At 45.0% G+C, this 25,000-nt stretch overlaps 1 protein-coding gene across 4 annotated transcripts in view; it reads left to right on the forward strand.

Annotated features, from left to right (window-relative positions):
- Positions 1 to 1,099: 1,099 nt before the first annotated feature.
- The window catches only part of LOC134446365 (ral guanine nucleotide dissociation stimulator-like), a 40,139-nt gene continuing 16,238 nt past the window's right edge, over positions 1,100 to 25,000 (forward strand). Inside the window, exons 1-2 of one of the 4 annotated variants that reach the window (XM_063195727.1) lie at positions 1,100 to 1,294; positions 24,993 to 25,000. The exon at positions 24,993 to 25,000 is cut by the window's right edge and continues 297 nt beyond it. In XM_063195727.1, coding sequence (XP_063051797.1) covers positions 1,196 to 1,294; positions 24,993 to 25,000 — 107 coding nt within the window. In that variant the 5' untranslated portion in view covers positions 1,100 to 1,195. Of the gene's footprint in view, positions 1,295 to 5,170; positions 5,737 to 12,781; positions 13,460 to 24,992 lie in introns of those variants that run through there. The other 3 variants (XM_063195726.1, XM_063195725.1, XM_063195724.1) reach the window with 3 other exon arrangements.

Here is a 25,000-nt window from a genome sequence, read left to right on the forward strand (position 1 = left end):
TGCTGCGCACTAATGTGTGGGTTCAAAATTCAAGATGTTGCATGCAGGGTTTTCAACATTGTGCATATGTTCAATTGTATTCCTGAAATACTACGTTTCTGGATCCTTATTTCTATGTTAAACATACAGTTGTAAATGTGCATGTTTTGTGGATGAATCAGTGGGTGTGTCTATCAAATATTTTGGAGTGGATGCAGCTCACCATCGTTATCAATAGCTAATGAGTCAGAGGAGGACTGCTGCTTCGAGGCGGCAAGAGTTTCTTGTTATTCAGCTGTCTGAGCAGAAGGAGGAATATTGACACATGGGATGGAGAGGATTGTGTGTGTGTGTGTGTGTGTGTGTGTGTGTGTGTGTGTGTGTGTGTGTGTGTGTGTGTGTGTGTGTGTGTGTGTGTGTGTGTGTGTGTGTGTGTGTGTGTGTGTGTGTGTGTGTGCACGCGTGTGTGTGCGCGTAGGTGTGTGCGTGCGCATGTGTTTGTGTGTGTGTGTGCGTGCGTGCGAGCGTGCGTTCGTGTGTGTGTGTGTGAGAGAGAGAGAGAGAGAGAGAGAGAGAGAGAGAGAGAGAGAGAGAGAGAGAGAGAGAGAGAGAGAGAGAGAGAGAGAGAGAGAGATACAGTCCGTGTCAGGTTTCCCATTGGATGGAATAGCAACAGCCCAATCCCCCCAGCTGAGCTGAGCCAAGCGGCAACAGCATTAGCTATACAATACACTTCACATCCTGCTGATGGCCAGCTATGCAGAACAGGAGCCAGTCAGTAAGCATAGGGAACAAGTGGACTGGGTGAAGGAGAGAGAGAGAGAGAGAGAGAGAGAGAGAGAGAGAGAGAGAGAGAGAGAGAGAGAGAGAGAGAGAGAGAGAGAGAGAGAGAGAGAGAGAGAGAGAGAGAGAGAGAAGGGAAGGTTTGAGAGTGGGAGAGGGCAGAGTGAGAGAAGGAGAAAAAAAAGCAGTGAAAGTGAGGGGAAGGATAGCAAAGTGGGAGAGGGGCGACTGAAAGAAGGAAGGAAGGAGGGATAGAGAGGACGAGGGGGAGCGAGAGAAGTGGGTGAGGGAGGGAGGGAGGGAGGGAGAGAGGGCGAGCAAAGCAAAGCCGTGTGTGTTGTTGCTGCTGCTGAGTGAAGAAGCAGTCAGTCAGTTATAGCGTCTCTCTTCTCTCCTCACATACACAGAGACACGTGCTGGGAGCATCAGCATCATGGATAACCACAAATCGCTCTTCTCCCTGCAGAAGGCTCTGGCACAGCCCGTCAAGATGTGCATGTTCGATTTCCCTGTCTCTATTCTGGATGACCTGGTAAGTAGTGTGTGTGTGTCTGTGCATGTGCGTGCGTGCAGGTGTGCAAATGCGTACATGCGTACATGCGTACATGCGCGTGTGTGTCTGTACTCCCCTGGTTTGTGAATGTGCGTGTGTGTGTGCGTGTGTGTGCGTGCCTGTGTGTGTGTGAACATGCGCCTGTGCTCCCGTGTTGTTTGGCTTGTACTTGGCTCTCGCTGCATGCCCGTAGGTGTGATGTGTGGTGGTGTGGTGTGGTGTAAACCTGCCTGAGCTGTGACTTGTATGGGTGCTGTCTGACTCAACGTGTCCATGCAGGTTGCTGGAGATTAGAGGGATTTGCACAGGTGCGCCGCTTGCATGGGAAAAGATGTGTATGGCAATTCGCAGGAGTGTTGTTGACAAGGTGGCTTGGAATTGTGTCATATTAGTGACAATATCTGTTTGTGTGTGTGCGTGTGTGTGTGAGTGTGCGTGTGCGGGAGGGTGGGAGTGTGTGAGCGTGTGTGTGTGTGTGTGTGTGTGTGTGTGTGTGTGTGTGTCTGTGTGTGTGTGCGCACGTGTGTGTACGCATATCTGTGGTTAAGAGAGTTGTGTGCTTCTATACATCTACAGGTATATGTATATAGCTAAGAGAAGGCGCGTGTGCGTGCGTGCGTGAGTGTGTATGTGTGTGTGCTGGTTCGCTCTGGACCAGTGAGTCTGTGTATCAGCTGCTGGTGGTCTCATGTCTCATTGGCACAGGGCCAGGTAGAGTTGAGTAACCCCACTCCCCGCAGACCTCTCCCACTTGCCATTACTGTGTGTGTGTGTGCGTGCGTGCATGCGTGTGTGCGTGTGTGCTTGTGTGTGTGTGTGCGTTTGTGTGCGTGTGTGTGTGTGTGTGTGTGTGTGTGTGTGTGTGTGTGTGTGTGTGTGTGTGTGTGTGTGTGCGTGCGCGCGTGTGTGTTGGTGTGAGTGTGTGTGCGTGGGTGCGTGGTTGTGTGTATGTGTGCAGCTGCCTCCCTGCAGACTTTTTCCCCACCGAGTCCAATCCGTCTCTGCATGTTGTGTCTTGCCCCAGTCTTTTTAATTAGCCCGATTCCCTGTCTGGCTGTATGGAGAAGAGGAATCTGTCTGGCTATATGGGTGCAAAAAAAGTGTTTGACATGATCATTTGGAGACACTTCCCAGAAACTCAGGAGTCAGCAGGCATCGCTGTGCTGCTGCTGAACAATTTGGCACCGTCTGTCTGTCTGTCTGTCTGGTTCTCTCTTTCTCTCTCTTCTATCCTTTTTTCATTCCCCTCTATTTCACTGACTCGCTCTATCAAGGAGGAGTTTTATTTGTCACTTGCATGGAATCAGAAAGTAAAACATGCGGGGAAATTAGAGTATCACTTCCTTTCTTGGTCTGCCTTCCCCCTTACTGCTCTTTTTCTCTCTTGTACGTATCTCTTTCTTCTCCCTGCTTTCCTGCATTATTTTCTTTTTCCTGCCTCTCTTCATTTCTTTTCCTCATATTCATGCTCCCTCTCTTCATTTCTCTTTCTTTCCTTCCTTGTGCTGTTCTGTCCACTGCATCTCTCTCTCTCTCTCTCTCTCTCTCTCTCTCTCTCTCTCTCTCTCTCTCTCTCTCTCTCTCTCTCTCTCTCTCTCTCTCTCTCTCTCTCTCCTTCACTCATGGCAGATGTGCTCAGCATACCCCTCTGCATTTATAGAGCAGGACAGTTCATTTCACACACCATACATTCACACACCCTACTTACCAGAAGGCTCTCAAGAACACCTGCCCATGTGTATATCCTTCCCGTAAGCACTCTCCATAATCACTTATGCCACCTTTTTTGATTAAGTAACGATCCTCATTGTGAACCTGCCACTAAGCATTACGCCTAAGTGATGTGCTGGCATAATGCTGAATAGTTAGTCTTCTTCATTTGGCACTTCTCTCTACTTGAAATAATGCTGCAGCGAAGCATTTTGGAGTCCTGTTGTTAGACAGACTATATGAGAATGACTTATTGCTTGGCTTTGGACAATGGAGAGGATCCTTCTGGGTCATAATTGGATTTGTGTACTGCGGATACGGACATTAGTAGCACACCATCTCTCTCGCTCGCGCGCTCTCTGCTCCAGTGGAGTCGTCTCTTGTCAGGCAGGTGATTCGTTAAAGCCCGGCTCTGTGATTCGTTAAAGCCCGGCTCTGTGATTCGTTAAAGCCCGGCTCTGTGCTGCGCTGTAGCTGCCAAACGAAAGCTGGCAGTGAGCTGCACGGACTGGGAAGAGGAGAAGAATTTGGTTCGGTTTTGTTTGGTTTATTTATGGATATAGAAAGACACAAAGTATCCAAGGGATTACATGTAAAAGTGTTAGGCATTTATTTCCAACATGGTGAAGATGGACGAGAAGTACAACACATATTACACAACTTAAAAAGTAGGGAGCTAATGGGCTATTATGTATTTTTGGTGTATGAGTGTGATTTGTCGTATTGCCTGTTTGTGATGACACCTGCCTTAGGACAGTGAATGCAACAACCTCTGGCATATAGTACGGATGCATGATTAATTTGCCTGGTCCTAATCACAGAAAGAAAGAAAGAAAGAAAGAAAGAAAGAAAGAAAGAAAGAAAGAAAGAAAGAAAGAAAGAAAGAAAGAAAGAAAGAAAGAAAGAAAGAAAGAAAGAAAGAAGATGCTGAAGTGGTGAGGGAGAGTGAGGATGGGGAGGAGGGTGGTGATGAAGAGGCAGGGCTGGACTGGTGACCTGGCATACAGGGCACTTTCCCAGGGGGCTGACACTCCTCAGGGGCCGATGCTAACGTTTTTTTCTTGTTGGTTTTTTTTGGGTTTCTTCCATTACCATTTATGTAAAAAGGGCAGCCCAATGGTCCATCTTTAACATAGATGATGGACCGCCCAATCATATCATTCAAATACTGTGTGAGGGGCTGGCCAAAAAAGCCTCTTTCATTTCTTGGTCCCAGTCCAGCTCTGTGATGAGAAGGAGCTCTATAGAGCTAAATAAACGAAGAAAACGAAAAAGAAAGAAAGAAAGAAAGAAAGAAAGAAAGAAAGAAAGAAAGAAAGAAAGAAAGAAAGAAAGAAAGAAAGAAAAAAAAGGGAGGGAGAGAGAATGAAAGAAGATGATGAAGTAGGGAGGTAGAATGAGGATGAGGATGAGGATGAGGAGGAGGAGGATGGTGATGAGGAGGTGCTCCACTGTCCCACAGTGCTTTGCTGTGAATGCCTGAATAAGGAGGAGAGAGTCTGAGAGGCTCCACATAAAGGCAGAATATAAATCTTGTGATGTAAGGAGGCGCGGTAGGGTTTTATATGGGGCACGCCGACACAGATGGGGCTTTCACACACAGAACACTAACTTCCCCACTTGTAGCTTTTGGAGCTATGGAATAACAGAGGTTGGAGCCTTGGGGGAATTTCCTGGGCACCTTGGGGAAATTACACTGTCATGTGCAAGTGTGCTTGCTTGGCAGTGTTGGATACTTTCGTTTCCCCTTTTACCAAACTCCTTTCGTCCACATTTATGACATTGACAAGTGCTTGTCAACACTTTCAATTGGTTTTTAGATTCATTTTTGATATATGCTACTTTCTTTGGGCTGTTTTTTTCACTCTTCTTCATGCTTTTGTTGCGTCAGTAGTACCAAAGAAAATGGAAAACCAGCCAAACCTGCTCCAGCAGCGTACGGAGTGAGTGGCACTCTTACCTGGAAGACTTGAGAGCGACGACACACAACAATCTTTCCCCTGGCTAGTGTCAGGACTCCAGTTCAAGTTAATGTTCTATGGTCCTGTTCCAGCCGCTGTTGACACAGTTATCAGGGTAAACACAGACACACACACACACACACACACACACAGACACACACACACACACACACACACACAGACACACACACACACACACACATACTCACACCCACTCATTCAGGGTTCTGACGGGTCAGCGCATGGCAGCCCACAGTAGTCCCTGACTGGAAGGCTGTTCCAGTAGTCAGGGCTGGGCTGAGGGACTGCACACTGTGATTCTGGACTTTTGGGCACTTTTGGACTGGACACTTTTGGACCGCATGCCTGCATCGTGATTGGCTGGCTGGATCTCTGCAGTGTTGTTCCTGGCCAGGCTGTTCCAAACTAAACGCTTCTGGAATGAATGGTTCTGGACTGAGTGTTCTAGGGATCTGATCCAGTTTCAGGTTGCTTACTAGCAAAGCTTGGTGGGTCCAGTTTGGAGCCGGCAGGAGACCAGAGGGTGTGAGTGTATGTGTTGTGTTCTGATCCACATTGGCTTTGCTTTAGCACTGTGGGCAACTGATCACGGCTCGGCATCAGTGTACGGGTATGCGCCTGTCCGAATGGACGTGCGGTCTGCTGAGAGGAGGGAGCTGCTGGACACCTGAAGCGTGGGCTCGGGATGATGTGTACAGGACGGCCACACCTGCAGCTCCTGATGGACAGGTAAGGACTTGCACACCTGTCCACCTGTGGTGCGCTGGACAAACAACATCTGCTGTTGTGTCTTTGTTTGTTTGTTTGTTTGTTATTTTTGGTCCTCTATTTCGCAATTTTCCTGTGGCAAGATTACTGTGCATTCAAAATGTAACGTACACACACCAGCTCTTTTTTACTCTTGCTCTCGCATTCCTTTCTCTCTTTCACTTCATTTGTTCTCACTCCCCCTCTCCTCCTCCTCCTCCTCCTCCTCCTCCTCCTCCCTGCTCCTTCTCCACTCCATCTCTCTTTCTCTTTCTGTTGTGACAGATAGTGGGCGAAGGGGTCGACCATACATTACAGTATGTTGCGTAACAAATCCCACTGGAGCACATGAACTGAATACTGATCACCCATGCTCCCCTGGGTCTCCTCTGCACTGGTGTTGTGCATCGTTGGCCGTCTGTGTTGTTTATGTCTGTTGTGTTCTGGTTGTTATGGAGCAGTGGACGTTGACCTTAAATGCAGCCGAGGCAGTGCTCCAGTGGGTTAATCTGATAGGCCGATGATAGATTCATTCAGAGACTCTGACGCACTTTACCTTTGCCTATATACACTTCAGAGGGCAGCATACGTGTGAATGCCTTTCATTAAATGTGAGCATTTCTGTGTGTCAAATGCAATGTTATGATAAGACTGATATAGCTATCTGTGGATTGATTCACATCCGGTTGACTCACATTCTAGGGTGTGTGTGTGTGTGTGTGTGTGTGTGTGTGTGTGTGTGTGTGTGTGTGTGTGTGTGTGTGTGTGTGTGTGTGTGTGTGTGTGTGTGTGTGTGTGTGTGTGTGTCTGCGTGCGTGCGTGCGTGCGTGCGTGTGTGTGTGTGTGTTCACAATGACTCTGTTGTTGTCTCAGACATTGTCTCAGACAATCTTCCACTTGTTCAAAACACACATTAGTGTCTTAAAGCTGTGACTTTTTGTTTTACTTGGCTGGTATGAACAATGAAGAAGATTAATAGGTGCAGCCATGGATTTAAAAGGGCTAAGGAATATTGCTGGTATACCAAACATGTATTCCCAGAGAGAGAGAGAGGCAAAGAGAGACAGAGAGAGAGAGACAGAGAGAGAGAGAGCGAGAGAGAGAATTTTAGAAGCTTCTTTTAAAGCCAAATCTCAAGAGCTTTATTCACCATTGAGATACATGCAGCGTCCGATTTCCTGTCGACAGCGTGACACAGGGGAAGTCCAAGTTTCCCACAGCTCAGATGCCCTAATGTTACCTGCCAAGCCTCTTTTCTACCAAACTTCCTTCTCTGCCTGCTGTCAAGGACAAGACGCCACTGACGCAGTACGTCATTGCAAACTAGTGTTGCCACCTGTCAAGTTTTTTTTTTCCTGATTTTAATCATCTGTCGGGGGGCACTGGGAGGACACTGTTCCTGGACACTGAATGAAGGATACCATTGCGTTACAAGCAAAAGGGTCGATAGAGTTTCAAAGGTCTGGGCTTTTTTGTCAGAGGTGGCAACACTATTAAAGCGCAAAGACTGTGAATTAATAATAATGGCAATGCACACACATTGGTTCAAACACGCGCCTGTCTACAACATAGCCATGTGTGTGTGTATGTGTGTGCGTGCGTGCGTGCGTGCGTGCGTGCGTGCGTGCGTGCGTGCGTGCGTGCGTGACTTGGACATGTTGTGGCTGGTGAGTGAGTGTGCATCTGAGGTGGCACTACCAGTTTCAGAGATTAGCTGTATTGGTTATGACAGGAGCGGTGCTCAGCTCACACCTCAGCTCACACCTTCCAGGATCAAAGTTATGTCTTGATTCATCTCTTAAATGATAATATGCCTTAAGCAGGACCTTGCACTGCTCATGTTTGCAGTTAGAGTCTCTGTAATATTAGGCCTAAATATTGGAACAAATACCCATATTAATGCATGTTATGAGAAGAGAGGGGTGCGCAGGAGAGAATATGGCGTGAATAAGATGCATAAAGAAGACAACAGACAAGGGCAAGGGAACGATAGAGCGAGGAGAGGAAGAAGGATCGATTGACAAATTGACACAGAGGGGGATGTACTAGCCTATATACTGTAGGAAGAGAGAGAGGGCGGTGGAGTCAGTGGGCGATGGAGAGACAGAGACACAGCAGCCAAGAGTGATATTGAGTATGTGCGCGCGAGAGAGAGAGAGATAGAGAGAGAGAGAGAGAGAGAGAGAGAGAGAGAGAGAGAGAGAGAGAGAGAGAGAGAGAGAGAGAGAGAGAGGGCCAGGACATCCTCAGCTAGTCGTAAAGCATGCTGGCAGGCAACAGCGAGAGCAGCAAGGCATTTATTCACAGCCCTACAGTGCTGCCCTGACTAATGGATCTGGTTACACAAGTGAATTACTGCAGCAGAGGCAGAGGCACACAAGCACAGGCACAGGCAGAGTTACACAGGCACACAGGCAGCCTCTCTCCTCCCTCCCACACACCTTGCCTGCCTATCCAACAGTTATCAATTATATCTAACCACATGGGGGACAGTATAGATGTTTTTCCCCTTGAAAAAATTGTGAGTGTCTACAAAACACAAGGAAATATGGCCCTTTGAAATAATGCTCCCTCCTCTCCAAACATTTTAACATCGTTGGCCACTCAGCAATAATATACAATGCCAGAAGACATAGGAGCTATTCTTTGGTTGAACATCATCAGCAGTAATAGCAACTGCAAGAAGATGAAGAGAAGAAGAAGAAGAAGAAGAAGAAGAAGAAGAAGAAGAAGAAGAAGAAGAAGAAGAAGAAGAAGAAGGAGAAGAAGAAGGAGAAGAAGAAGAAGAAGAAGAAGAAGAAGAAGAAGAAGAAGAAGAAGAAGAAGAAGAAGAAGAAGAAGAAGAAGAAGAAGAAGAAGAAGAAGAATGTCAACACCATAGACAAATGTACAGTTCAGTTTCTACCACATCCTACTTTTGCCCACATTATTCTGACAATGTGCCTTTAGTGCCAGGAATTGGGGTAGGATGTTGTAATTGTGCAAACATTTAGGCAGGAACAAAGGGTCAAAGTTGAGTTTTTTGAACACTGGAAGCCAGTAGGCCTACTGTGCTGTGTGGATTTTCCTCCTATTCAATTGCACTACTACTGTGTGTATCTGTGTGTGTATCTCTCTCTGTGTGTGTGTGTGTGTGTGTGTGTGTGTGTGTGTGTGTGTGTGTGTGTGTGTGTGTGTGTGTGTGTGTGTGTGTGTGTGTGTGTGTGTGTGTGTGTGTGTGTGTGTGTGTGTGTGTGTGTGTGTGTGTGCATGTGTGCGTGCCTCCGTGCATTTGTGCATACTTAACCTTATACTGCACGCATTATTATCCCATCATGGAAAAAAATCTTGCTGTGGTTTTTGTCACATAAAATGAACTTCTTAAGACATATTTGCAATTTTTTTCAAAAAAAAGTTTTTTGGGGGGGTACTTTTAGGTTTGTTGCCATATGGCAACATTGTGCAGTTACGGAAAGGATCCAGTGTACATTTTTGCTCCAAGACCAAACAAGGGTCATACAACATTATGGATTATTTTATAGAAATGTAATTGTTTTTATCTCAGAAAAACATTGAAAGTTTACCCACAAGTTCAAGGGAGTTATTTAACACATTTTTGTCATTGAGAGAACAAGTGAATACTGTTTATTATATCCCCGAAAAACAGTATTTCAGTGGTATTACGTTGACCAACCACCAATGAATATATTAGGTATTAACACAATATCTGTGCATAGATTTGCACAGAAATGTGTATGGTAACTGTCTATAATATGTACATGAACTGATTTAATTTCGGAAGCCAACACTTTCAAGATGGCCGACATTCAAGATGGCCGATTTGCGGGCCAGGCATCTTTCAACATAACCGACAGTTTATTTGTCATAACTTTTGAATGGATGCTTGGATTTACACTAAACCTTGTGTGATAACACTCTAAAATGAGTAAATAAGCCATGTAAACTTGTGAGGCTAGTGTTTTCAAGATAGCTGACTTTCAAGATGGCTGACTTTGAAGTTGGCAATCTTTCGAGACGGCCTACCTTTTGTTTACGCCACAACTTTTCAATGGGTGCTTGGATTTGCAGTAAATCTTGTGTGTTAATAATATAATTGGTTTATGAGCTGTTTGAAATTTGGGGATTATGCTTTTAAAATGGCTGACTTTCAAAATGGTTGACTTTGTACAATAATTTTGATCGGGTTGACAGATTTGCACAAACGTTGTGTGCTAATTTGCCTATTTATAACAGACAAATGAAGTCAAAACATTTTGGAGGCTTAAAATGGTCAAGATGACCGTAGCTTTATGCTCTAATCTGGGGTTTGGGGATTTTTGTGGTATACCTCTGGCAGTCTGGGGAGGCTGCATAGGCCTTGTTCGCTTTTCTGCATGTACTCAGAGTGAAAGCTCATAAAACAGTTCTGTACACCTATTATAACATTTTTAATGTTCATTACAGACTGCCATTTGCACTAATTATAAATATTATCAGTTATCAATCATTCAATCAATAAATAAATCAATTAATCAATCAATTAGAATTGGGTATTTGTATCAATACACTTTCCCTATTGACCGTCTTGTTCCATTACCGCACAATGTTGCCGTATGGCAACATACCTATTTTTAAACATAAAAAGGAAAAAAAAAAAGTTGAAAACAAAACAAATGGTGAAAACAGATCATGACTAACTATAGATCATCCCAATATTTTTTTAAATTTTGTAAATATTGCAAAAAGTGTGAAATATCTTGGCCAATGGCAGAGCAATCTGTCAAGGAGACACACTCATGTACAGTGAGGGAAAGAGCGAGCCTGGGGCAGTGTGTGGTGTCATGTGATGCCAACAAATCATATAATTGGATAAAACAAGGCCACAGTTTCAATATGAAAACCAATCAGTGTCTATTATTTATATTTAAATACCAGGAAATGCCAAAAGAATGGTATGTTGCCATATGGCAACACCGTGCAGTATAGGGTTAAGGACATAGTGTTCCCTCTGTGAATGTGTCTCCCTGTTTGATTCGGCCTGTTCCAACTCCTCCATCACTGCTGCTCATTAGTATGAGGATCGATCTGAGCATGCTCATGGGCACAATGCAATTAGGAGAAGCCTGTCTGTGCCCATCATCCACTTTGATCTCACGCTGTGCCAGCACTTCAAAGCTCCGGCTGTCACAATCCTTGTTCTCTCCTCTCTGAGACACTGAGTGCTGTCAAGGAATGCAGGCAACCTGGCCTATGAGGGAATTATTGACTGACATGATGACTCATCACACAAACATGCACACGCACACACACACACGCTCACACACGTACGCACGCACACGCAAACACACACACACACACACACACTCACACACAAACACGCACACACAGCTACATGCACACAGTAATAATAAAACATCATGAACAATAATATGACTACTGACTTTTGCATTGTCGTGCATTCAACCAAGATGATTCAGTGAATGATACCTTCATGTAATATGCAGTCTTTAACTAACATATCTGTGAATTCTGGGTGACATAAGCAATGTTCATAATTTATCATCCTGTTTATAACCAGACTTCTTCACCCATATACATAGTTTCTGTGTTAAAAACACTTCCTATATCTTTTACTTCTCCACTTTGTGTACACAATCTACTGTATGAAATGATTTAAATAATCATTCTCCATATACTGTATAATGCATACTTGAGTATTATTATGCATTAAATTGAATTGAACGCTAATTTATGACTCAAATATCTTCAACAAATGCCCATGCGCACGCTCGCACACACACGTGTGTACACGTAGGGCAGGCATGCATGCACGCATTGCACGTAAAGTCTACACCAGGGATGGGCCACATTGTTTTTGGAGTATTGACCAAAGGGCCAGACATTGTAATTAAATGCTTATTAGATGAATCGGTACAGTAGCCTATGTTTAATCTCAAACCCGCAATGCTGCCATACAAAGCAAAAAGGCAGTTACTGCATTGGTCGGAGCTGTGCGTAGTTACTGTTTTTGTTATTCTGTTGTACATTTTCAGTTCTGTCTATAGCCGTGCAAGACAGAGTAACAGATGCATGTTTTTTTCCTGATAAAAAAAATACTATGAATGTTCATTCTGAACCCTGTATGTTTTCCCACTCTGTGCAGCTGTTGAGGTTTACAGGATTCAGCCATCACACATAATCTATGCCAATGGCTGAGAATCTTGCCCAGGGACTTTGCAACTGCTGTGAGAAACAGCTGCCATCGTGTTATTTCTCAAGGCCCATGGAGATTTGTGCCCCACGGTTGTGCCAAAGCGTCACCTGCTGTTTATCCCTGGTCTAAGCAACGGTTCATATTTATTTTATTATGCAACTCATAGACATAGTCATAGGCAACAGTAGGCTATGGACTGAAATATAAGGCGTTTCTGGTTCAGCCACTGGGTGGCAGCGTCACACCACTAAACATGATTTACTCCACAGGTTGGCCTTTGTGAACCATTCGGTGTTGCACACATAGTCCTACATTTCCCAAACATCTGACATTCCGAATAATCTTAGGATGACTAATTTATTCAGCGTGAACTTTGAGGCAGTTTGATAAGAACATGCTGAGGGGGGACAGCCAGGCAGCAAAATGAATTGGTGTCGATCAATCCGGGACAGAAAAGACTTGGGGCATTTTGACCTTTCCTGAAATAAAGACCAATTGAGTGAGTAGGCTACAGCATGACATTTTTAGATGTCACTTTATTTGATTACAGGAGAAGCGATGGGTTCTCTGCTGCGTTCAACCTATAACTGAAAAGCCATTTACTTTTTCTTTTCATTTTTTTTTCTTCGACCACTCGGTTAGGCCCAGAGGTGTCAATTCCTGGTCCAGAAAGTAAAAACCCTGCCACAGTTTCCTTCCAACACAGGTGACTAATAAGCAGCTGGTCTTGAGTGTTCAATTATCAGGTGATTCGGAGATGGTTGGATCCAATTTGTGGCAGGGGTTTTACTTTCTGAACCCGGGATTGACACCTCTTTAGGCCTAATTTTACTGAAACAGCCTATTTCAACCAGGCGTCTGGTTTATGAATCAGTTTGTCTAACTGCACACACGCATCACAACTTAGTAGACCTATTTCAAAGTTTTCCTATCTAAATTCACATGAAAGGTGACTATTTTTGGTCTGCGTAATAACACATTTGAACGCGGCTGGGGTTTAAAATGTCTATGATGGGATTGTGTTTCCGTTGCCATGTAGGTGACATCAGCATCTGGGGCGCTACGTAGTGGACAAAGTGAACTGGGCGGGGCTTGTATGGGCTTTCCCCGACTTACCTACTCAACTTCACTCACTGCCAAAGAAGCAGACTCAGATCCGCTTAGAAGCAAGAAGAGTGACAGTCCGAGTGTGAAAAGAAGAAAACAAAATGGAACGGAGTATTTACTGATTTGAGAATTTGACGTGGTGTGCGCAAACGTTCTAGGCTACTTGTCTTTGTGTCAGTGAACGGAAAGTAAAAGCGGTCAGCACCTATGGTGTACGTGATGGGGATGCAGCCTGAGGGTCTTCGCGCTCGGAGGCGCTCATCTGTGGATGAGTTGTTTGACGCGGGCGCGTGGAGGATTCGGAATATTTGGGATGGTGTAAAGTTGGAGATTACGCCAGCGGAGGAGAACCCCGTGGTCCTGAACAGCTTTACGCACCTGGACCCCGACTTGCCTGTCCTTGAGGTAAGGACTCTGTTCCACAACCTGGTCCCAGGTGGTTTTGAATGGACATGATGACAGTACACAACAGAGATCATATTATGCTTCGTTTTTGAACCGTATAACAAAGGCTCAAATTCCTGTTGACAAGTCGTTGAGTGCTATTTGGTGACGTTTCCTAATTGTGTGTTGACAGCCTGCCTGTATTGTGTGTGTTAGCTATTGTGGATTGCATTATGTAGGCTATACATTACAATTGAAAACATGGGTTTTGTTCAAAGTCTGGTGACATGGCTGCCTCATCAGCAGAATTAAGAGTTCATGACCTCATGGTGACACTGCAGGTGATTAAGAACCTTCTAACGCATCTTCTGATGGTGGAGTCACATTGTTCTTATGTTTGAGATCTAGACATCTCACATATAGGTGGCCTAGTCTATTCTTCAGTCTTCTGTCAGACTTGGGGTGGCAGATTGTAAAGAGTTTTCCAGAATCTGCTGATGTTCCTACTACTCTTGCCACTTGCCAACTTTCCTCTCTATAAACTCGGAGAGGGAAAACTCAGCCTGCACCCTGGGCTATGGAAATAAAAATGATGATCAAGATCACCAGAGTTAAACAGTGTTGTGCTGCCTGTCTCAAAAATATAATAGTATACGTCTGAAAGAGATGGTCATTCGTCAGCAATGGAAAGTTTTGTGCTAGAAAAAAGTCCCCAAAGGCAAAGTAGCCTTCGTCAGAAATTAGGCAGTCAAAGAGGAGACCTGAAGAGGAATCCTGTGACATGACTCTATTCCAGGGGTTCCCAAACTTTATTCTCTTGGGGCCACATTATCGTTCTTGACTGTGATTGGGGGCCGGGATCAATCATGTGGTCTGTATACTAGACCACTGCCTGTTATAGCCATAATTTCCAGCACAAAATAGTTCATCATTACAAATGATTTGTAAAAGAAGTGAGTACTTAACATGTTTTTCAATTTGAAATACCACAGGTATTTCTTTTAATTCCTAATAACCATGTAAAATGGCAAGGAAAGGTTAGAAAAATATGGTGATTGACAGTTTATGAGTGATTGGGCCAGTTCAAATGGTGAGGTAAAGAGAGATGGAGGGCCGGTCAAAGGGGCGTGGCGGGCCGCATCCGGCCCCCGGGCCTTAGTTTGGGGACCCCTGCTCTATTCTATGGCAGTTGATGGCTGCTAAGCATATAACACAATATTATATATCACATAATACAACATAATATACACCATATAACACAATATTATATATCACATGATACAACACAATATACACCATATAACACAATATTATATATCACATGATACAACATAATATACACCATATAACACAATATTATATATCCCATAATACAACATAATATACACCATATAACACAATATTAGAAAACAGGTAGAGGCAGATCTTTTCCTAGTTGCAGCGGTCAGTGAGGGCGGCATTGGCCGATCCATCAGGAACGCTGTGAGACAGCACTCGCTGTGCTGTTGCATCCAATTACTAAATGGATGATTGATTAATCAAATGTTCTGTGTATTTACGTAAGTCCCCTTTGGGAAATCACATAGGCTGACTGGAACGTAGGGACCAAACACACAGAGAGGAGATTTGTTTTTGTTCCTCTGAATATTTTGCCCTTTTATTTTCTTATAGGCGCCCACATTAGATGAGCCACCCTATCACTCAGTAGGCCTTGATGATGACACTTTTGGGCTTTTCAATCACACCCTCCTTGCTTAATGGAAGTCACATGCAAGATTTGAAATGGTTTATTATGGGTCAGCAGATTCGAAAAAGTGGCAAACTCACTTAACAAGCCAGCACCTGTGACCCAGTTTACCATGTGGCATGCCAACACACACACACACACACACACACACACACACACACACACACACACACACACACACACACACACACACACACACACACACACACACACACACACACACACACACACACACACACACGCACACACACAGTGGACAGATGGACAGATCGAGTGGCACATATGACGAACAGAGAGAGAGAGGGAGCCGTGTTGGAAAATAAACTCTGGCATCTCCATGTGAATCACGTTGTGGCGTCAAGCCCTGAGAGAAGAAGAAGAAGAGTGCTGTGTGTCTGTCGTCAGAAGCTTCCTTCTCTGTCCCTGTCCACATCTAATCCACTCGCATAACACAATTAGCTCAGCACTAATCCCGTCTCTCACACACACACACACACACACACACACACACACACACACACACACACACACACACACACACACACACACACACACACACACACACACACACACACACACACACACACACACACACACTTGGCCCAGCTATTCTTAACCCTGAGCCAGGCCATGCTAACAGCTAATGTGTGTGAGTGCACCTCACCTCACAGGCCAGGGCAGTGCAGGCTAGAAGCTATAAACTGATTAGTCACCGACAAGCTCAAGTGTATGCAATGGCCTGCCAGGCCTGGGCCCGTACTCAGTCTTATCCTATTCATTTGCCTCTTAAGAGGTTCAGCCAGCTATCCATCCACCTCTCTCTCTCTCTCTGTCTCTCTCTCTCTCTCTCTCTCTCTCTCTCTCTCTCTCTCTCTCTCTCTCTCTCTCTCTCTCTCTCTCTCTCTCTCTCTCTCTCTCTCTCTCCTCTCTCTCTCTCTCCGTCTCTCTCTCTCTCTAACTCTCGCTCTGCAGGAGAACACTTGCCCCTTTCATGAACCGTCATCTCGTCCCTGCTGTGTGCTGCCCAGGCAAGCTACACAGTCCATTTTGCAGCGTTAAATTCAACACTGTCAGTGCTATATTCAGCTCTGTAAGTGTTGAATTAACACTGCTCCTAAACAGAAATGTTTTAATGAAACCTGCGCTCCCGCTGTTTCTGTGAGAGTATTACAGAGGGTCACACTGGTGCTGGTGCTGTGAGAAGGGCAGGTGGCTACTGTGTGTGTGTGTGTGCATATGAGATGTGTCTACTACAGTGTGGTGTGGTGGCCCGAGGAGAGAAAATGAGATGGCACCTGATTTATATAGCCTCTGCCCCTCCCTGGAACAGAGACAGTAATGTACCCTGCAAGAAAGTGCCAACTTGTGTTGTCCCCACCTGTCCCATTTTATCTTGCTGTCCCGGTTTTTATTGGGCTGTCCCGGGGAAAAATATTGAACACTGAATGATAGGGAGAGAGGGTGGATTGGATTGTTGAAATGTTTGTTTTGCCAGATAGAGGTAGTAACCCTATTGCCACCGAAGAGTGTTATATTTCACCCTCTGAGTACTGAGCTAACACTGTAGATTACAACTTTTGCTGTGCACATTCCACTTGCCTCTCGGACCAGGATGAAGTGAAGGATGATACTCATCTTTTTTTCCACCACTTTCCACTCCCCCCCCTCTCTCTCTCCATTAAATGATTAGATTCTGAGATTAGGCTTGTCGCACATCAGTCTTTATACTCTGTCCCCAAACACAGCCCACTGCCATTAACCTGAGAACTTCAACGTACACAGGAACTTTGACAGTGTTAATTCAACTCTCCAAGAGTCGAATGCAGCAGTGTTGCTTCTGCACTCTAAGAGTCAAGTAAACACTGCAGAATGTACTATGTAAGTATGAACGACGTGCCTCAGAGGGGCTTCTATAGCTTGTCCTGCTGGTCCATAATCCCTAGCCTGAACAACCCTAATCACAACTCTACATGTACCTACCAGCACACAAACACACTCGCTCCGCTCACCACAATAACAAGGCAGCGGAGTTTGGGGCTTCTTATGCAATAACGCTGCACATTACGTAAAGGGTTAGAGCCAGGAGACTTTGGCCCTTCAAGCTAAGGAGGGTTACAAAATTCAAGAAGATCATATACTACAGCAATATTTTGTATTTGATTCTAAAATCCAACATTAAAGCAACTCCAATATTCTTCTTAAGAATGTTCATCCCACCTGGTTTCCTGTCAGACAGTGAAGCATCATTGGATACCTGCCTAATGCAAATCAAATACAAGAGTGCTCGAATAAATCCAGGACCCCAAATAAATATCTTTAAAAAAATGGATGGATGAGATGAGATCATTGGCGGTGGATGGCACATGGAGTAGACGCAAATCCTTATTGATAGCGCAAGACGTGACTTTTTACGCAAAAAGATGGAAGTATGGATATGTGGATGGATGGATGGATGGATGGATGGATGGATGGATTTTAGAGATGGATATGTGGTGTGGAGGCAGCGAGGGCATGGCCAAGCCCAGAAGCCCTCTCACCACAGAGTTGCTTTCAGAGCGCTCCTCCATCTTTTGTCCTGTGTTTGTCAAAACTGTTTAGGAATGACTCGGGCCGGTGGAAGAGGCCTTTGTGAGGGAGGGAGCGAGGCCCTTAGCATAAACCCAGGGGGCGGTGTGTGTGTGTGTGTGTGTGTGTGTGTGTGTGTGTGTGTGTGTGTGTGTGTGTGTGTGTGTGTGTGTGTTTGTCTGGATCGGATCGGTGTGTGCAGTAATGAGTGACTGGAAAGGGGTTTACATGGGGCAAGAACAGAGAAGCTTTTGTTACGGTGATTCAGCAGAACCAGGACAGAAAGACTGAATGAAAGAAGGAGGGAGGGATGGAGAGCGGATAACGAGAAAGAGAGAGAGAGAGAGAGAGAGAGAGAGAGAGAGAGAGAGAGAGAGAGAAGAGGACTGATAGCAAGGCTAGTGAAAGTGTCGTTGGTAGACATGATCAACACATTGCATTTGCAGAAAATACCAGTAAATGGGATATGGCTATAGACAGCTGTATGAATACACGGCCTTCATATGAGCTATTACGGGGAAATGTGGAAATGAAAATCATACATGATAATAAAAGACATGTGGCACTAGAATATTGTCAGAACAAGGGCGGTGAGGCCCTATCGTGGCTCTAACTGGGCTGTTAAGCCGGCAACCCGGTACGGGTTTGATTTTGTGTCCTTTGCTGATCCTTCCCTATCTCTCTCTCTTTCCAAAACGTTTCCTGTCTCTTTCTACTGTCCTGTCACTACTAAAGTCTAAAGAGACCAAAAACATTTAAAAAAGAATAAGGGCTGTTATTAGTGCAGGCGTTACAAAACATTCCCAGAAAGGGACAGATAATGGGATATTTAGATTGATATGAATAAATCATAGAATGATAAACTTTAGAAGCAGTCTGTATTTCTCAAGCTTCACATGCTGATTTTGTGTATTTAGTTACCCGGTTTCCTGGTTGCGTTGAATGTGTTTTGCATTTTACAGAGAAACGCTACCTCATTCTTTCACCTCGGCCCTACCCGGAGCTACTGCTGCAGCTGTAGGCTAGCATTTATGATGCCAAGAAGAAACACTATCAACAATAGAAAAATCTAGCACTGATTAAACTTGTGCTTAGATAGTGGACCTGTGTGTCTTTTACTACGTACTTTGTGTGTTTGTGTTGTAGGGTTGTGATTATGTTACGTGGGTGGGAGGTAATTACATTATTCAGTGTGTTGCATTATCAAGTTTGTCCCCCTGTCAGGTGGAGGACATTCAATTAAAAGCGAATGAGCCTCTACCTGACAGTAAGCCTCTTACATAAATTTAAGCTCAACCTCTATGGACCTCCATCCACCTTCAATGAGAATGAATCTCCTCCCCAGGCACTTGTTATTGCGAGAGGGTCTGTTAGTATCTTACATCAGGGGTTCTCAAAGTTGTGTCCAAGGACCCCTGGCGGACCATGGTAAAAGTTTGTTCCAACGCGATAAATGAGAATGCTACAGCAAAGAGCTTTGAAGTGGATATCCTTTACATTTACGTGTACATGTAGCTTAAGTAATCCAATCATATTTGTTTAATGTATGAGAAGAATGACCTTGGAATGCATGACATATGCTGGGTCTGTCAGTCTATAATTGTTTCTCTGACGGTCTGTTTATTTCAATGAATTCTTACATAATCACAAGACTATATTAATATGAGGGAAAGACAACCTCTCAAAGCCTCTTAAATAAACGCTGGCCTGAGGGAGGACAAGCGAGGCATCGAAGTGTCTGGCTAGCTCTCTTATCGGCCCCACAATGCCGCCATCAGCCTGAGGTACCGTACGCACTTCCTCAGGAAGCAGAGCTCAACAGCTAAACAATGACTTCACTTTTCTCCCCCTTTCAGCCAAACATTTGGCTGGTTAGAACAAGGGCCTCCTGCAAAGTGCAGTTTACTCATTGGCAGATGTTGTGTTGTATTGTTGTGTTACTTGCTGGGCATCTCCCTACATTAGCTTGTTTGTGTTGTGACAGCCGAATAGGTTCACGCATTGCAATAAACCACACACACACACACACACAGATACACAGATACACAGACACACACTCACACACACACACACACACACACACACACACACACACACACACACACACACACACACACACACACACACACACACACACACACACACACACACACACACACACAGGGCTTGATGTTAACTTTTTTTCCTCCCCAACCACAGTGGCTAGTGGTTTTCCCGAGTCACTAGCCGTTTATTCTTTCTACTTGCCAGGATTTTGTCACACCAAATAATTAGTTACGTACCTGTCAAAGTGGCTTGTGAGACTTAAATTGTTACTAGCCACAGCCAAGTTTTACCAGCATTTGGCCGGTTGGCAGGTGGCAGTGTCAAGCCCTGCACACACACACCCCTATATTTGTGAGATGACTTAAATAATACACAGGATCTTATGCATAATAATAGAAGCTTTTTGTTTAGGATGCATCTGGGTAGGAAGTGAACAGGGAGTTTCGGGGGGCATTGTGAGAGAGGATCTCTGTGTGTGTGTGCGTGTGGGTGTGTGTGTGCGTGCGTGCGTGCGTGTGTGTGTTTGTGTGTGAGTTTGAGACAGGAGCTCCGGCTCAGCATGTGTGACGTGTGTGTGTGTGTGTGTGTGTGTGTGTGTGTGTGTCTGTGTGTGTGTGTGTGTGTGTGTGTGTGTGTGTGTGTGTGTGTGTGTGTGTGTGTGTGTGTGTGTGTGTGTGTGTGTGTGTGAGAGAGAGAGACACGAGCTCCGGCTCAGCATGTGTGACGTACGTGTGTGTGTGTGTGTGTGTGTGTGTGTGTGTGTGTGTGTGTGTGTGTGTGTGTGTGTGTGTGTGTGTGTGTGTGTGTGTGTGTGTGTGTATGAGTTTCTTGAGGGAGTTTCTGAGGGCATTGTGCGACAGAGGAAGCTGGATGAGCGGGGGGCTAAACTGGGCACCATGACTCTTGACTCCCAACTCCCCACGTTCGCTCTTTGTGTTCAGCAACCTTTTCTCGTCTTTATCGCTCAGATCTCTTCAGGCCTCTTGTTAGACCCCCATGCACTCTCTCACTGAGGACTTCCCCCCCCTAGTCCTGCACACGTGCTTCCTGTCTCTACTGCACATCTGTTGCAGGCCTCGCTGGTGGTGGTGGCCAAGGACAGGTTACTGCACGGGCCTACCAGGCCCAGGCCCAGGGACCCAAGAGTCAAGAAGGCCCCGAAGCCCAAGCCTACTGTATTCCTGAATATCCCCCCGGGATCAATACATTTACTCTACTCTACTCTACTCTATTCTCATATTGCACTTTTTAACAGCTATATTTTCAATTTTATTATCAGAGTACTACCCCCCATACCCCCAACAAAATAGACTCTCACATCTGGCCTAAAACCCTGAATCGTTTTGTACACCAGCAGCACCCATGGAGGGGGGCCTTTCTTGTTGTCTGGCCCAGGGGCCCATGGAATCATAATCCGTCCCCTGGTTGTGCCGGTGATGGCTTTACCAGACCTCGGAGCTCGCATTTGTTTCTGTTGCAGGCAGCTCGCAGGTTTCTCTCAACAGGCGGCTGTGATTACTGTTAGGGGTATTCCAAGAAGTTAAAAGGTAGCAAAATGGCTTAAGTTAACTCGGAGGTACAAAAGTGGTAAATTTGGTGATAAAAACACCTATAGCCATCATCTTCTTAACTAAACAATGCCTGCAGTCTGCAGATTGTCCCACTTCATGTATCTTAACCAGTTTAAGTTCCCACGTTTTGTGAAAAATTCTTTAGACCTTCCTAATGAACAAACATGTCTTTTTAAATTTGACGTTAAGTCAGTTGACCTTTCAAACTGGTCACATTGTTCATTTTTTATTTAAACAAGTATAATTTAAACCTATACTGTAGTAACCTATTACCACTCTGCAGCTTCCAACAGACAGGACTAGTTGATCACTATTGTGGCCCTCTGAGATTAAGTTGGTTAACTTAAGCAGGTGTATCACTTAGCCGTGGTCTTGGAATATCTCCAGATCTTGGCCTGGCTGCTCTCTCTCTTTTAAGGCCAGTGATGGTGCTGCCAGAAAGGGCATACAGACACGTGTGGTGTGGTGTGGTGTGGTGTGCGGAGATCCCCTCGGTGCTCTTTGCCAAACTTGTAAATGTCACCTAGGTCCAACTCTTCTCGCTTGACAGCACTGGGTCTTACCGCTTCTGCCTTCTACGCCCACATAGTTTTCAATCAATGCACAATAACAACTTGCCTCAGATCCTTCTGTTTGGTGTTGCGTGTGTCTACACCAGGTGAACTTATTTCTGAGTATCGATTTGCTGTACTTCACAGAGCCTTATGCGAGGCCGCACACTTACATGATCTTCAATTCAGCCATTACCGTTTCACTCTGTGAATGCACCCTATGTCTTGGGGAAATTGTGTGCATGTATCTGCTTGTGTCTTCAGTCTGAGCAAGTATTAAACCTGTCTTCAATTTGGTTTTAGAGTCTGTAATCATGCCCTGAGTGGGCATGTGGGCAACCATATTTGTATATCTGTATGTGTATTTCCGTGGAGCTGTGTAAATACAGGACTGAAATAGCCGGGCATGGTGGTCAGTACTTGAGGAGAACCCACGCTGTGTTTAGTTGCCTGGCACTATGTTTATGTTATGAGTGTGTTGCTATGACTACATGGTGCATGCTTCTCCCTTGGGTTGGCCAATCTTGATGAGTGAGCTGTTAGGCTTCCCCCCGGAGAGTTTCTCATTCATGACGGATCACTGACTCAGATCGGGAAGGAACTTTCCTCCTCTGCTCGCTGTGATTGGTCACTCGCCTCTGGCATTCCGTGCCCTGGTTCTGTTTTCAAATATTGTTCTTTTTCCATTGTGATGTCACACGTTGGTTGGTGAGTGTCTGACGGTGAGAGATTTAGGTCAATGAGATTCTGTGCCTCTCAAATTTAGCCAGAGATGGTGAAAAGGCCTCATTAGAAATCCTGATTGGCTCCCAGGTCATGAAAAATATTCCTAGAGACTAATATTCTCACACTGAGATTAACCTGTCTGTCTGAGACAGCAATGTCTGCCTTTTGAGTTACTTTTTCTTTCTTAACCAAAAGCCGAACTTGGGACAAGTTTTGTGAATTGGCTTTGGCTAAACTCCAATGATGCATACATTTAGATGTCTTACTTGTTTTTATATCAGTCCCTACTAACGTAAACAATCAATTAAATACAGACGTATTGATAATATACACATGGAAAGAACAGAAGAACATTGTTTCCAGGACAGGGGAAATGTGGCATTGTCAAACAGTAGTGCCCTCCAGACCTCTGTCTGAAACAACCAGGAAGTGGAATCCATACCCACTGATCCAGTTCAGCCTAATAGCTGTGAGATTGATCTAGTTGGCACTAGGGGTGGGCGATATGGCAAAAATGTTGTATCACGATTTTTTAACATGAAATCTCGATTTCGATTTTTTATCACGATCTTCCATCCAAAAAATAAAAAAAACAAAAAACATCTTTCATAAACTTGCAATTGAATTGAATAAACACACTGATGATACTCTCATAAAGTGTACAATTGGAATACAATAATGTAAAGAATAAAGTGAAGACAACAACACAAGTGAGAAAACGTCACTCTGATGCTGATAATAAACATCCTCACTGCAAGACGATTTCTCCACATTGGCAGATTCGAGACGATCTTTTACTCAATATCACGATTCACGATTTAATATCGTCATATCGCCCACCCCTAGTTGGCACACATACACACTCACACACACACACACACACACACACACACACACACACACACACACACACACACACACACACACACACACACACACACACACACACACACACACACACACACACACACACACACTTCCCTGGCACTGCTGCAGAGTGTAGTGAACCTGCCAAAACTGCAATAGCATCTGATCTGATGTGATAAGGTACCCACTGCAGGATATGAGTGATGGCAGTAGGCATGGGGGAAAACACACTTTGCCTCCGCTACAGGATTCCTCCACTACAGTGTCATATCCGTTACTGGAGATCAAGATTGGACAAGCTCGATAAACATGGCCCGCATGGAATTACACTGGCATAACTTGCAATGGGAGACAAATGGCTGACAGTTGTGGGGGGCGCTGTGAAAAGTGAAGTAAAAGTAAAAGCCCAACTGGGAAACTCCAACTCCCATTGTGATTGTGACACAGCACTCCACAGCACAGAAGTGCACACTGCACACAACGAAATTGCATTTATGCCTCACCCGTGCAAGGGGGCAGCCCTCAATAGCGCCCGAAAGTGCACCTTGTGGATGCATACATTTAGATATCTTCCTTGTTTTTATATCAGTCCCTACCAACGTAAACAATCAATTAAATAGAGGCATAGGCCTATTGATAATATACACCTGGAAAGAGCGGAGGAACAGTGTCTCAACCAGGACAGAGGACACGTGGCATTGTCCAGCAGCAGTGCCCCCCAGACCTCTGGCTGAAACAACCAGGAAGTGGAATCCATACCCACTGATCCAGTTAGGCCTAATAGCTGTGAGATTGATCTAGTTGGCGAATCGCACGCACGCACGCACGCACGCACACACACGCACACGCACACGCACACGCATACGCGCACACACACACACACACACACACACACACACACACACACACACACACACACACACACACACACACACACACACACACACACACACACACACACACACACACACCTTGTGGTGCACTTTGTTAATGCACCTCTTCATATACTGGCTACAGAAGGTCATGGGGACCCAGGTTCGAATCTGGCCAGGGGCATTTCCCAACCACATCTCTCTGCCACTTGTTTCCTGTCCTCCATCTGTGATCTTTGTTTCCATTTGTGACCTTTGTTCTTGAAAGCTTCAAATTTTAAAAACATTTGTCGTCTTTGTGTGTTTTTGTCAAGTCTACTCCATTGTGTCTCTCCCTCTGTCTTCTCTTCACTGTCCTATTGAATCAAAAGGCATAAAAAGTCCCAAAACACAGCTGCTTCATATAAAAAAATTAAAGTTGGCTCTGCCGTGGCTTAACGGTAGGGCACTGGGTTACTACACCGGCGACCCGGGTTCGATTCCAGGTCCTCCCCCATCTCTCTCTCCCACTTGCTTCCTGTCACCATTTCCAACTGTCCTATCAAGTAAAGGCAAAAAATGAATAAAAGTTGACAGTTGTTTTCCATTTGTGTGTGCGTGTGTCCACAGAACTCCAC

The sequence above is a fragment of the Engraulis encrasicolus genome, chromosome 3, assembly GCF_034702125.1.
Source record: "Engraulis encrasicolus isolate BLACKSEA-1 chromosome 3, IST_EnEncr_1.0, whole genome shotgun sequence".
NCBI lineage: Eukaryota > Metazoa > Chordata > Actinopteri > Clupeiformes > Engraulidae > Engraulis > Engraulis encrasicolus.